This window comes from Rhinolophus sinicus, chromosome 14, assembly GCF_057876585.1.
Source record: "Rhinolophus sinicus isolate RSI-liver-muscle chromosome 14, RSI-T2T, whole genome shotgun sequence".
Taxonomy (NCBI): domain Eukaryota; kingdom Metazoa; phylum Chordata; class Mammalia; order Chiroptera; family Rhinolophidae; genus Rhinolophus; species Rhinolophus sinicus.
The window spans coordinates 83107715-83123661 of NC_142514.1; the positions used below are offsets into that span (position 1 = coordinate 83107715).

Below are 15947 nucleotides of genomic sequence, written 5' to 3' on the forward strand. Positions count from 1 at the left end.
TAGAGTAGGATTAACAGTTCCAAAGTGAGACCACAGGCTACTACAGCATGCCACAAAAACTGCCAAAGCTTTCCCCGATAAAGTCCTCTTTGACCAGCCCCAAATCCAGAAACAAACTTCCAGGAGTGAGGAGAAAACATAAATAGAAAACCCAAGTCACCGAGACAGGAAAATTACACTCCAAGGAACTTGATACTTGGGCACATCCAGTTGCCATTCTTTCAGTCATAAAGACATGGTTGCTTAGTGAACATTTTGTCCATTCTTCACCATAGTGTATAAAACTCATCATTTGAAGGTTCTCTTTGCTATAGCACATGTACACACACACACACACACACACACACACACACACTTTGTTTGATTTAGTTCCATTTTCAAAGGTTTAGTATCCTATAGAAAATAGTATTATCCGCTTTTTTAACTTACTTTGAAAGAGGGTCTTCAGGAAAATGCCCTCACTCTACTTGTGTTAGAGTTGCTAGGATACTAAGGGACTCTAGAAAGGAAGAAACACAAGCTTGGGTGGAGGCTTCGGAGCCATTCAGAGAAGGCAGCACTGTGAAGTTAGTGGGGAACAACTTTCTCCCAGTGGTAGTGACCATCCACTAGTAATGAGCGGTGAGGTCTGACTGGGAATCTGGAGCAGTAGCAGCAGTGGGGACATCAGACACTGGGTACTTATCAGGTCATCTTGAGACGTCTTAACGCAAGCAATGTGACTGAATCCCTCAGTCGGCTCTACTGCTCTTTCCTTTCTTCCTCCCTTCTTCCCTAGCCTCTCATCTTCTTCCCTCCCTCCTCTACCTCAGTTACTCTTTTCACTTAACACCATCTGGGCCACTTTGGGCATCAGTTCCAGTGACACCATCAAATTACCTAACGTGTCATATAGACCATTTTATTACTATTATCATCACCATGGTTGCTTGCCAACTGCTTGGTGCAAGGAAAAGGTCCTGTTCCCAGCTGTCAACCCCACCCCCCTCGCCACTTCAGCACCACAGCAGTCGTATTAATCACCAGGCAAAATCACCAGAGTCTGAATGTCACCAACAAGTTCCACCCACTCTATAGTAGCCCCACCAGCAAACCTCACCAGCAGAGCCTGGCCAGACCCTCCTCCCACAGCCAGCGCATTCTCAGCATCCTGACCCAGCTCTTGGTTATTCCTGTGATCATTGTTTTATCAGTGGCAACACTTTCTTCGCTTCATGGAAGAGGAAAGCCCGTGTGTGACTCCTGGGCGAGTGTACGGCTCCTTGTACTACCCTCCCCCACCTCCCCAACACACACACACACACACACACACACACACACACACACACACACACACCCTCTTTACACAGGAGACACAAAGAGAGCCAGTGAGTGAGCGCACCCAGGCAGCGCAGGGCTGGGTGGGAAGGGGGGCAAGAGGGGAGGCACAGCCAGGCGGGGGAGACCAGAGGAGGGGCAGGGGGCTGAGCTAGCCGGTGAGGAGCGAAGGTAGGGGAGGAAGCCAGGTGGGGGAGAGAGCAAGGCAAGAGCGTCGTCCTTACCTGCCCCTAGATTAAAGGAGATCCTGGCCTCTGCGAGGTACGGCGTGTCGCTCTTGGAGCGGACTCTTCTGATGGGCCGCCGGTCTATATCATCCTCCGAAGATGCCGCCATTAATGTGGGAGGCAGAAGCAGGGTCGCCCGGCGAGCTGAGAGGGAGAAGGAGATGGAGAGAGGGAGACAGGCGGAAAAGGGGAGGAGGGGAAAGGAAGAGGCTCACACACATGGAAAGGGGGAGGGGAGAGGGGGATGGGAGAGGAAGGGTAAAGGGATGGGAAGGGAGGGGGGGAAAGAGAGGGAAAAAGGAAGAAAGAGAAAGAGAGAAAGAAAGAAACCGAAGGAGAGAAAAGGGTGAGGGGAGAGAAAGAAAATCCGTTAAGGATTTGTGGACTGGAGCAGAGATCAGGCAGGCTATCCCTTGCTGGCGCTCAGGGCTCCCCCTAACTCCTCTCCCAGTCACAGGGCCAACAACCGGTCAGTGCTTCGGACTGACACCCTCCCTCCTGCCCGCAGCCCCGGTTTGCAGCTCTTGGCACAGATAGGCTAATGCGAAGGAAAAGACTCCAGAGCAAAGATGCCCAGTCAGCACTGTGCCCTCTCCCGCCAAATGTACTTACTCTGCTCTTCAAGTGTACACTAGGGTATCCTCAGCTCGCAGGATTCTCTAGCCCAGCCAGATACACCTGCTTCAGCTTTCCTTGCATAAATGATTACTCCTGGGCTGTAAGCCCAGCCCCAGCTGGTCATTGAGGAGGGCACTGCACCCAAAGTACCCCTCTGCTCCCTCTTGACCAACCAGAACTCAGACAGAGGCAGAGCCAGATGTGAAATGCTCAGAAGCAATCTTACCAGCCCCTTTGAGCCCTGGAGCTGGAGGGTAGAGGAAAAGTGTACACAAGTTTAAGAGCAGTTTGGCAGTAACTTTTCTAGAGTTGATATTTTGAATGTAGACTAGACACACTCACGCAGAAGTGAGTGGCCCTCTTTTACAACCACTAACTTCTGTGATGAGTTTATCGCTACATAAATGCCCATCCATTTAACCTTCAACTTTTTATTTGGTGACTTAGAGCACAGGTAATAGCCTTTGGATTGGACCTGTAGTCTCTATAACTCTGTACCATTGTTTCTGAAAAAGAGATGAAGATGAAGGGTACTTTACATTTCTGTGAATGTGTGTCCTGCAACCTTCCATGTTACACAGTACAAGGACCTAGGAAGGTTTCTGGAGTGCATCAAAATGGTTTGATGCTCCTACGGGGACTATTGACAAGCTAAACTCTTTTATGTTTGTCTTTCTGCAGCTTCAGTCACTTGGTCTTTTTGTGGCCTGATGTTGCCTCTGTTCTTTCTAATAAGAGCCCACCTGGAGTACACAGATAAATGTTACCTTGGTTCCCTCCCTCCTACAAAGAAAATCTGTGTCAAGTCATGCCCTTCAGTTTCAGACGAGTAAGTGCTGCTCTGACTGCAAGACTTCCCTCTACACTTCAGCTGTCAATTCTAACTCTCATCTTGTATTCTTGAACCATAGAATTTTCAGTCTCTCTACATTGGTTTCTTAACTTCACACATAGGCAGTAATTCTTGATCTTAGGAAAAATATATCTGTCCTTTGCCTTACTGCTTCCTCACTCTCCACCATACTATTTCCTTCCCATACTGTTTTACTTTCCTGTGGAACTCTTGCCCCCATAAGCTCCATTTTTTCACTTCAATTCCCTCCTTTCACCCCTACAACTGGTTTCTATCCCTCTCACTGAACCAAAGTTATTTTAAAGGTCATCCACATCCTTCTAACGGTTAAATCCACTTCTCCCTTGGCATCTTTAATGTAGTAATCTATTCTTTTTGAAATCTTCTCCTTTGGCCTTTCTGTACTAGATTATCTCCCTAACCACTGTATTTCTAATTGTTAGTCCATTCTCTGCAGGTTAATTTGAAATTGCTTATCCTGGTATTCAAAGCCCTTTAAAACCTGATTTCAACCTGTCTTTCCAAATTCATCTCCTATTATTTACCTTCAGTCTGCTTGGAGTTGTCCCAAAAGCCTGGCTCCTTTCTGCATCTGGACCTTGGCTTGTGCTGCTGCACAGCACAAATTTCTTTCCTATAAACTTTCCATGTTCTCCCTCAGGAATGTGAGCTAACTGGCCCACTAGTCTACGGCATGAACCCAGTACACAATAAATGTTCAATAGATACTTTTGAATAAAGGAAGTGAAAAGAGGGAGAGAGGGAGGGAGGGAAGGAGAAAGAAGAGAAAAAAGGAGTGAATGAGGGTTACATACTAATGAGTAGCTAAACTGGGGACCAAATCCATGTCTGCCTGATTTCAAATCCAGTGTCCTTAACCAGAATACTGGTTTGCTAAGTATGTATACTTGGTTGACTAGCCACATTTTAAATTCACTTTTCCATGACACTTGCCTCACTATTCAGTCCCATTTATCTCTGTTAAACATCGATTAAAAATGGATGCCTCCTATCCCAGGAGGTACAACAGAGTATCTGGCTCTCCAAATGAACCCTGACTAATCAGGCTGCAAACCAATATTACGATTATAACATTTAGGTTCAGGCTTTTAAGGAAGTGCAAAAGTAAGGAAATAAACTCAAACAATTCTGAATACTGTATAAACTGTACCTCTCTTTGAATGAACGCAGTGCTGTTTGATTATTTGAAATGTTGAAATGTTTGGGATTCCCTACACCCTTGTATGTTCATTCATCAGCCATGTCTCTAAACTAACTAAATAAATAGATATTTTTGAAAGAATACCTCGCCTTAATGTTCCCTGGGTTTCTTTGATTTTACATATTAATGATTGTTGATATAGAGAGGTACATCTCTGAATTTCTGTTTCTTATTCACTCAACATTTTACAGGATTAGGAACTTAAAATTACTACCACTTTACATTTACCTTTCTTCAAAAGAGTTTAAATGCACTTTCATATTATTTCATTATGGATTATTTTATTGACATAATTCTACATAGATAAATTTTACAAAAATGACAAAATACTACATATATGTTCATGTTCTTGAATTATTTCATCACATTTTCATTTCTGACTATGATTTTCCATATTTTTTGGGCTTCCCTAATTTATTTTCATCTTTGTTTCTCTCATCTAATTTTTCCCATTCTCTTTTCACTTTGTCTCTTTTCTTATATCTTTCTTAGTTCTAACAATTCCCTTACAAAATCAGTCCCATTTCATGTATCTCCCACTTATCTTGTATAAGGATTCACTTTCGTGAGCTTGTCTCAATATTTCCATATTCTTTATTCTCTGGGATCCCTTTCATATAAATGACCTCTCATTATATCTGACTGAGTGGCATCAGGGGAAGAGCCTTAGAGTGGGAATCAGTGCCAGTGGGCACTGCTCCCAGTACTACCACTACCAGTAAGTAACACTGGACAAGCCACTTACGTTACCAGGATGGGTCTCAAACACTTCAACTATAAAAATGCAAGCTCAGATAAGTTGGGCTTAAGACTGCCTACTTCTAATACTCCATGAATATTTGCAGTTATTCTTGTGTCTCTACTCTTTCTATAAGTATCCATGGCATATATTCTCTCTTCATCCAAGAAACTACATTACATTGCTCCTTTGATTTACAACTAATATTGAGGAAACCACATGATATCCATATTTCATTCAGTACTTTCATAGTATCAAATCTATCATGTAACAATACATCCTCTAGAATCTATTTTTTCCCCTCATACTATTTCTATCATGAGGCAAAACCCGTACGATTGCTTGTGCGTGTACATGTGTAGCTGTGGGTATGTGTCTAGAAAGGACTGAATTCAACTGTGATCTCAACAACTTCAAAATATAGTGGTTTTTTTTTTTGTTTTTTGTTTTTTTTACAATTACTTCCTTTTGAATATGACTACTAGCTCAGGGTGAAGGCTGCTTTTTACTTTTCTTTTCTAAAGTCAGTCAACATTTTAACACTGAAGACCCTTTCATGCATTGTTATATCCAGAGCTAGAGCCAGAGGCAGAGACAGCACAATAGGGTGCACAAACAAACAACATTTTATATGTTCATCACTAGCATGGAAGAGGATGGAGGTGGGAAACAGAAGAAAGTGCAATATTCCACCCTAATAAAAAAAAACAAAAACACATCAGATGAGTGAAGCTTATCCTTTAAAAATATTACTCAAATTGTGTTTCTAGGATACCCCTACATCAATATCACTTAGAATACTTGTTAAAATGTGGACTTTCCAGACCCCCAACACAGACTTACTGAATTTGGAGGGGATAAGACCTGAGTACCTGGATTTTCAAAAGGCTCCTAATTATGTTCCCTCTCAACACTTGTATTCAACATTATACTGGAAGTCTTGGTCAGGGCAATAAGTAAAAGAAAGTTTAAAAGGTATAGTGACTGGAAAACAAAACTACAATTGTGATTAGTCATATACCATGTTTCCCCGAAAATAAGACCTAGCCGGACCATCAGCTCTAATGCGTCTTTTGGAGCAAAAATTAATATAAGACCCGGTCTTATTTTACTATAATATAAGACCGGGTCTTAAATTAATTTTTGCTCCAAAAGACGCATTAGAGCTGATGGTCCGGTAATATAAGACCAGGTCTTAAATTAATTTTTGCTCCAAAAGATGCATTAGAGCTGATGGTCCAGCTAGGTCTTATTTTCGGGGAAACACGGTATGTTATGATTGTATACATACAGAATCCATAAGAATCCAGACTATTTGAAATAATAAGTGAATCTTACATCATCGCTGGATACAATAGCAATGTAAAATATCAATTTTGTTTCTATATACTAGCAAAATTAGAAAATGTAATTGAAAAAGAACCATTTACAATAGCATCAAAACTATCAAATATCAATGAATAAATATAAGAAAAGAGCAGCAAGACTTCTACATGAAAAACTACAAAACATTCCAGAAAGAAATTAAGAAGACCTAAATAAATGAAGAGTAGGGGTGAATATACCATGCTTATGGATTGAAAGTCATCTTCAAAATGATCTATAGATTCAATGTAATGTCAATCAAATTCCAAACCTTTTTTTTTTTTAAATTTGACAAGCTGATTCTAAAATGTATATGAAATGCAAAGGGACAAGACTAGCCAGGACAATCTTGACAACTAAGAAAATAGCTGGAAGACTTATAGTAGAATATATGAAGACTTATTATAAAGGTATAGAATTCAAAAGCAAAGTAAGATAAATAGACCAATGAAAGAGAATAGAGAATCTAAAAATAGACCATATATAAACAGACACCTGACTCTGACAAGAGTTACACTGCAGTACTATGGGAAAGATGGACTTTTCCATAAATAATGCTTTGATCACTTCACTGTCCATATGGTGAATGAAAATAAATGTGATCCCTACCACATGCCATACAGAAAATTCAATTCCAAAAGGATCATGTACCTAAATGTAAAAGGTAAACAATTAAGTTTCCAGAAGAAAATTTTTTCATAAAATAATATTTTATGACCTTGGCAAAGATTTGTAAACAGGACTTGAAATGCACTAACCATAAAAGAGTAAATATACATGCTGATGCCATTAAAATAAAGAACTTCTGTTCATCACTAGATACAATTAAAAATGCAACATACCAAAATACGTGGGATGCAGCTAAAACAGTGCTGACAGGAAAATTGATAGTGCTAAATGCTTACATTAGAGAAACAAAAGGTATTGAATCAATGATCTAAGTTCCTACCTCAGAAAAAATAAATCTAAAGCAAGCAGAAGGAAGGAACTAATAAAGAATAAAATTAAAAATAGAAAAACAGAAAAATAAATAAAACAAAAAGCTCATTCTTCAAAAATTAAACAATACAGTTGACTAACCTCTAGCAAGATTGCCACAGATAAAAATGGAGATGATACAAATTACCAATATCATGAATCAAAAAGTGATATTCACCATTGGTTCTAAATCCATTAAAAGCATATAAGTACATATTCATACAATATATATATATAGTTTTTTAGGTCTAACTTCTTATGTTCACCATTAGGCTTATGAGATTCATCCATATTGTTGCTTGTAGAAATCGTTTCTTCTTTTTTATTTCTATGTAGTATGATACTGTATGATGATATTACAATCCTTTTTGTATATTTTCCTGTAGATGGTTATTTGGGTTTCTTCCAGTCTGGAGTCACTATGAATAAATCTGCCATGGACATGCTTGTCCATGTCATAGGATATATGTCTATTTACCTACATTTATGGATACATTTATATAAAAAAGTTTTCTAGGGGGATTTTGCAAGGCTACATTCCCATCAACAATGTATAAGAGCTCCAATTCTTTCATATCCTCATCAATGCTTGGCATTAAATGATTTTTAACTTTTAACGAGATTGGTGGGTGTGTAATGATATTGAGGCTTTCAGTTGAATTTATCTTTTAGTAATCATGCTGAGCATCTTTTCTTATGCTTATTAAACATTTGCATATCTTCTTTTCTAAAGAGCCTATTCGAGTCTTTTGTCCACTTTTTTATAAATTGAGTTGTCTTTTCATTACCGTTTTAGAAGTTCTTTATATATTCTGGTTACTAGTTCTTTTTCATCATATATATTCCATTTATATAAGTTTAAGAAAAAGCAAAAATAATATACACTGACAGAAGGTTTATCAGAGAGATATTGTCTTTGAGGGGGCACAAAGGATCTATCTGCGATGTAGGAAATATTCTGTATATTGGCCTGAATAGTGGTTATACTTTTCAGAAAAGGTGCTTACTTTAGTAAAAGTTCATCAAGTTATACATTTTATATTTGTGCACATCACTCTACATAAATTATATACCACTACAAAATAAAATTATATTATACTTACTTTAATAAAAAATTGCTAGCTACCATTAGCTACACATTTAGAAATAAAGCTATTACATCATTTTTGTAAACGAGTATATCCTGGAGAATATCATAGTATGTGAAGTATCATAGTAATTTGATACCAGCCATTGTTAATTTAAAAATAAATGCACAAGCTCTTTTTAAATAACAAAAAAATCTTTCAGCTTAAGATGTACAAATAAATTTGAGAATTATTGCTTTTAAGTACCAAATATTTACAAAACCACACTATTAATAAGTAATTTAATTAGCTTTGATTTAATTAACTAAAATAATTTTTTAATAACTTTGACCATCTTCGTGAATATCAATATTCCACTATGCTAAAATTCTATACTTTTTTTTCTCTCAGATTAGTTTTAAGCTATCATCATATCTATATCTTGACATTTTAAATATTCTGCTCCTAGCATTCTGTGCTGCATTAATAACAACAACAAATAACTAGGTCGGAAATGTAAATAAGGAATAAAGAAAGAATGATGAGAGTGGGCTTCTTTTTATGCCAGGAGCAAGGCAGCATCCCCCCCAAAAGGGAGCATGTCACAAGAACAGAGGAGCTAGCTTGAAGGGGCTTGAATTGGCCAATATGGAACGATTTGAGCACAAAACAATTAACTCTACTAATAAATGATAAACCATCAATAACAGGTACTTGTGAGTCCTAATAATAAATAATAAATGGATAAAAATGATAATAAGTGGGTAAATAAGTAAATTCAGGAGAGGGGAAGGCTAGTGCTTACAGTAAAATGCCGAGGGCTGACACATCATAGAGAGGGATATGGAGTTACTAAGTCATCATTTTGCAAATATCATAGTTAAGATCAAGTAAGAACTAATAAAGGGTGCTAAGTTTGGGGAATATTTTGATGATGAGCAGGATACATTAATGATCTTAAAATTCCTCTCTGGAGTATTCCAGCCTAGAATGCATAACCTGCGTCTCACTATGAGGAAATGTCAGACCACCTCAAAAGTAGGAATGGTCTGTTAAAACAGGGGAAGGGAACTGCATTCTTAAAAATATGCCAGTGTCCTGAAAGACAAATGAAGACTGTGGAATATACATACAAGAGAAAGAAAAAGATATCTGAACCTAGACTGGACTCTGTACTGAACTGTGATTTTAGACTTATGATCAGGAACAAAACAAGGTTGTCCACCTTTTCCACTTTTATTCAACATAGTATTGGAAGTCCTAGCCACAGCAATCAGATAAGAAAAATAAATAAAAGACATCCAAATTGGAAAGAAAGAAGTGAAACTGTCATTATTTACAGTCATTACCTTAGCTCTTTTGACATCTAAACAGTTTGGAGGGTCCTCAAAAACATAAAAATAGAATTACTGTAAGACCCAGCAATTCTACTCCTGTGTATTTATCCAAAGAAACCCAAAACACTAATTCAAAACAATATATGAGGCATGATGAAACAATATAATGAATGTTTAAATAAAAAAATAATTATTACAGTAAGACACATTGCCATTAATACCACTCAAAATACTCCCCCTTGCTTGGAACACACTTATCCCATCATTCTTGCCACTTTCTGAAGTAGTTCTGGAAGTCCTCTTTTGTGAGTGACTTTAGTTGTGCTGTCGTGGATGCCTCAATGTCCTGAAACATTTTGACTTTGGGGAAGAGCCAGAAGTTGCATGGTACCAGATCCGGTGAATAAGGTGGATGAGGACACACCATAATGTTTTTATTTGACAGCAATTGCCATATACTAGAAGCGATGTGTGACATGGAGTGTTGTCATAAGGTAGGATGATTTACGGCACACTTTAAACCACACCTTCTCTCAATTGTACCTCATACCCAACAGACTGCACAGAACGAGTTGAAACTTGTCACACACTGCTACTAAGGTTCAGCACACCACTTCCCGTATTGAAGATCTCTGCCTTTCCATTGGATGGCACTTGGCTGCAGCATTCACCATATTTTGTGATCACAACAGAAAGGCTCCGTGTCACACATCACTTCTGGTACATGAATTTCTGTCAAATAAAAACATTATGCTGTGTCCTCATCCACCTTATTCACTTGACCAGGCACCGTGTGACTTCTGGCTCTTCCCCAAAGTCAAAATGACCATGAAAGGTAAATGTTTTGAACTGAGTCAGGACACCAAGGCAGCGACGACAGCACAACTAAAGACACTCACAAAAGAGGACTTCCAGAACTGCTTCAGAAAGTGGCAAGATAGATAAGTGTGTTCGAAGCAAGGGGGAGTATTGTGAGGGGCATTAATAGCAATATATCCTTCACTGTAATTAATTTTATTTTTATTTAGACATTCACCGTATTGTTTGATCACACCTCGTATGTATCCCTATGTTCACTGCAGCGCTATATATGGAAGCAACCTAAGTGCCCATCAATAGACAATTCAATAAAGAAAAAGTGATATATATATATATATATATATACACACACACACACACATATATATACACATATGCATATATACACATATATAATATATTATATATATAGTATTACATATATATGTATATAAGATAGAATATTACTCAACTATAAAACGAATAAAATTTTACCATTTCCAACAACATAGATGGACTTAGAATGTATCATGCTAAGTGAAATAAATCAGAGAAAGACAAATAGTATATGCTCTCACTTATATGTAGAATCTAAAGAACAAATAAACAAACAAACAAAATAGAAACAGACCCATAGATACAGAGAACAAACTGATGGTTGCCATATGGGAAGGGGGTTGGGGGGGTTGGGTGAAAATGGTGAAGGGATTAAGAAGTACAAACTGGTAGTTACAAAACAGTCAGGGGGAAGTAAAGTACAGCATAATCAATAATATCATGATAACTATGTATAGTGTCAGGCTGGTACTAGACTAATCAGGGAAATCACTTCATAAATTATAGACACCTGAAACCTATGTAACTTTACAAACAATTGTCACCCCAATAAACTTTAATTAAAAAAATAATAAAAAAGAAAAAGAAAAAAATTATAGCAATTTCTAACCACTATACTATTCACCTGGAACTAATATAAAATAATATTGAATGTCAACTCTAATTGAAAAACAAAAAATAAAATAAAAAAACTGTGCATACCAAAAACAACAAAAAGGATGGATGCAAGACTATTTAATAGCTACTCTAAAATTAGCATAGTGGCTTCTCCTCCAGAGGGACTACATTTTGGTTTATGTAAAATTGTGCCTAATTTAAAAACCACTTAAAGATATGAAATATATTAGCAAAACATGTTCAAGTATCGGAGCCATGTTCTCTCTTTCTTTAAACAAATTATCTCCTCCCACAAAAACTTGTGTGGTGTGGTAGCCAGCCTCCAAAGTGGTCCCCAATGATCCCAAACTGTTGGTATTTTTGCCTTCGTGAAGCTCCCTCACACAGTGAATCAGGGTTGGTCTCTGCAACCAGTAGAATATGGTAGAAGTCATGGTGTATCCCTTCCAAAGGTAGCTCATAAAATGCACCGTGGCGTCTAACATGCTTTCTATTCAGGTCTCTTTCTCTGGGGGAAGCCAGCTGCAATGACATGAGCACACCTAGGAAGCCTATGGAGAGGCTCATGTGGCAAGGAACAGAGGCCTCAGGCCAAGCACCATGTGTGTGAGTCCCCTTAAGTCCCAGTCAAGCATTTGACAGCAGCATAGGCCAACATCCTTACTGCCTCCTCAGACCCTGAGCCAGAACCACCAATGTAAGACACCCAAATTCTTGACCTACAGAAACTGTGAGATAATTTTTTTTTGTTGTAAGCCAATAATTTGGAGCTAATTTGATATGTAGCACAAGATAAGTAATACACATGGGTTCTCAATGGGCTCAGAGCACCAATCATGAATGCTTTGATGCCTCTATGTTTATCAGAAAACCCAAATCTTAACCAGTTTGATAGATCAGTTAGCAAATTTTAAGACAGAAGATTCAAACAAAAATTAAACAAGCATTATCAAATGACAGTACAAATCTTTGCACTGGAAAATCTTTCTTCTTCTCTTCCCATCTTTGCACGTCTAAACTCTGCCCATCCTCTGGCTGAAATGTGTTTATTCCCAGCCCCAATCCAGCAAACTGTGACAATATAGTATCTTCCTTTTTCTTTATCTCTGTCTACCTGTGGCAGTTTGTAATTTTCACCTGTATGAACATATAAGCTATAATGTGGATATCATTTTCCTTCCAGACAATATGAAATAAAAAGGTTAGCCTTCCTGAGTTTGTACCCAAATTCTACACATAATAGTTGTATGATTTCATGTGAGTCACCAACTTCTTGTGCTTCTATAAGATGGACCTTACATAGCACCTATGTCTTAGGGTTGCCATGCGGATTCAAACATGCAATCCATGTTGTCTTTTGAAAAGGAAAGTCCCAATAAACGTTTATTATTTTAAAATTATTATTACTGGCCAGCTCCAAGTAAGGCTGTCACAGTGAAATTAAACCTTGGCATTATTCCCAAGCTTAATACTTATTAGATCTTGGAAAAAAGTGGGCGCTCCGAGTTTTAGTTTTCTTATATGTAAACTAGAAATAAAATCAACTCTCTCACTGGGCCTTGGGAGGATAAAACATTATATAATAAATGTAAAACTCCTAACACACAGCCTGACAAATGGTAGGCGGGCAACACATGTTCGTTGCTTCCTTTCTTCTCAGCTTCTTAAAGTAGATACTTTGCAGAGTTGCTGAGGCTGGCTGCTAAAGAATGCTAGATGCAAAAAGGAAAATGTGTTTCAGGCTTTTTATGTGGAACTGACTCGGACAGAAACCCAATGGCTATTATTTAAATGGTGAACACGTCTGGTTAAGAGACACAGTCACTTTTCCAACCGTGTTCAATAATACAGGTAATGTTAACCCTATTTGTTTTAATTTTGTATTTTCTACATGGCTGATTTCCAGTATAGTTGCTGTGATGAATGCCATTCTTTGAAATCAGAAGGCTCTAATATTTCTAACTTATGTGCAGTGTACAAAAGGGTGACATATACTTGAACATATCTTCGTGTGGCAAACTGCAGGGATGGTCACTTGCAAAGTGATCTTAGAGGCAAAGACTATGGGTTTGAACCCCATTGGAGCCCCGGGTACAACAGGATGTACTGATATGGGCATCAGACTAGGCAACGGGAGATGGAATTCTAGCTCTTGGTCTGCCACCATCCAGCTGTCTTGTTTAGATAAGTCACCTCTTTCTCGAAAAGCAGGATGTTGTAGGGGAAAGCTGAGTCAGAAAGACTCATGTTTGATTCCTGGGTCCACCTCTTCATAGTTGTGCGATCCTGCTGAGTTTTAATTTCCTATAAATTGGGAGCAATCATATCTAACTCATAAGTTTGTGATTTTGAATGAAATAAACCTGGATAGCTTCTGGTATATGTGAAGTATTTAATAAACAAATTTCTGCTTCTTCTGTCTTCTGAGTCTCAGTTTTATCATCTATAAAATGAGCCAGTTGAATGAAGACTCTTCTGATTCTAATGTTAATTATTATAGATATTATACTTGCTTTTGGCATGTAATAAAATATTGCATCTGCTTATATAATAAGAATAAAAACATATTGTGGTGGTGGATGGGAGGAAAACACATTAATTCCTAAATGTGTGTGTCTAAGAGGAAGGCCTGCCCAATATAGATTTGGTAGATATTTTATTTGCATTATATTGTGTCTACAGATTGCCTGATGACAGTAATCAGATCACAGGTTATTAGACAGACAGTCTGTCTAGTAAATAATGGACCATCAACCCAGCTGGCAAAGTCACCCTTAGGGCCAAAACAAAGAATGGTTCACCTCTTTCTCTTAGCCCGATTATTTCCTATATCAGTTAAAATTGACAACTCCAACATATGAAGATTTTATTTCTAATTGAGACAGAAGATTGAAGGCAATAAATCTGAGGAGCCTGATTAGGGTTAAAAAAATATGTATCTGTGTGAGTATGTGTGTCTATATATATAAAAAGAATGTAAGAATATACACCACATTGTAAAGAGTACTTAGTTTTAGATGATGGATCTAGTTGAGTTTTGTTATGTTGTTTGTCTATATTTTCTAAATTTTCTGTAATTGTTATGTGTTTACATGAGTAATGAGAGGAAAAAATGAGCTACAAGTATAAGAAGAAGCTCCCATAAGGACTCAGGTGGATTGCCTCCCTTCACCCTGCAATTCAACCAAAAGGACAGAGACCCACCATTCCGTAGTGATAGTTTCGCCAAATAGGTAAAGGTGAAAAATTACTTTGAGAAGTTGAACCTAGAGGTTAAATCACACAAAGTAACTCAGTTGCCACATTTATATCTTATAATATTGAGACATTCTATCTACCTTTGAGAATGTGTGGAAATACATGAACCATGTATGCCCACACTTCTTTCCTTCTATGGCTATAGTTGCCAATATGATGTAGTAGAAAGAATCAAAAGGTTGAAGATTATAATTCTGGCTCCATTTCTAATAGCTGTGTGAACTTGGGAAGTTACCTGATTATTGGAAACATGGATTACTTCATCTGTAAAATGGGGATAATACTAAGTACTTCACACTTTTTCTTTTCCAGAACTAAATGAGATAACAAATACCAAGCCCTTGGCACATAAAATGTGAATGCTCTTCCCACTCTCATTTCCTTTTGAACATTTATACATGTCCAGATTACTGAGGTAGCATAGGATATGGGACTAATGTAAAAATCAGTCGAGCAGTATGATGTTTGCAGCGTGGTCTTGCTTATCAGAGACAAGGGTTAAATTGGGCTCAGCCATATAGTTTTTTTTTTCTGCCTGTCACCTATCAAGTTTAATCATGCTAATTAGTCCCCCTCAAAAAACTCCTCCTTGCTTCTAACACACTTATCCATAACATCATTTTTGCCACTTTCTGAAGCAGTTCTGGAAGTCCTTTTTCATGAATGTCTTTAGCTGTGTTGTCATGGCTGCCTCGATGTCCTGAATCATTCTGACTTTGGGGAAGAGCCAGAAGTCGCACGGTGCCAGATCTGGTGAATAAGGTGGATGAGGACACACCATAATGTTTTTATTTAACAGAAATTGCCTTATACCAGAAGCGATGTGTGACATGGAGTGTTGTCATGAGGTAGGATGATTTACGGCACACTTTAAACCACACCTTCTCTCAATCGTAGCTCATACCCAACTGACTACACAGAACAAGTTGAAACTGGTCACACACTGTTACTAAGGTTCAATGTGTCACTTCCTGTATTAAAGATCTCAGCCTTTCCATTGGATGGCACTTGGCTGCAGCATTCACCACATTTTGTGATCACAACAGAAAGGCTCCCTGTCACACATCACTTCTGGTACATGAATTTCTGTCAAATAAAAACATTATGCTGTGTCCTCATCCACCTTATTCACTTGATCTGGCACCGTGTGACTTCTGGCTCTTCCCCAAAGTCAAAATGACCATGAAAGGTAAACATTTTGAATTGATTCAGGA

The 15947-nt window shown here is 38.0% G+C and overlaps 1 protein-coding gene across 9 annotated transcripts in view; it reads right to left on the reverse strand.

Moving 5' to 3' along the window:
* The window catches only part of PHACTR1 (phosphatase and actin regulator 1), a 503450-nt gene that overhangs the window by 475631 nt on the left and 11872 nt on the right, over positions 1-15947 (reverse strand). For all 9 annotated transcript variants that reach the window (XM_019742988.3, XM_074335219.2, XM_019742987.3 and 6 more), the window contains one exon: positions 1542-1688. In XM_019742988.3, the coding sequence (XP_019598547.1) occupies positions 1542-1688 (147 nt within the window). The remainder of the gene's footprint in view (positions 1-1541; positions 1689-15947) is intronic.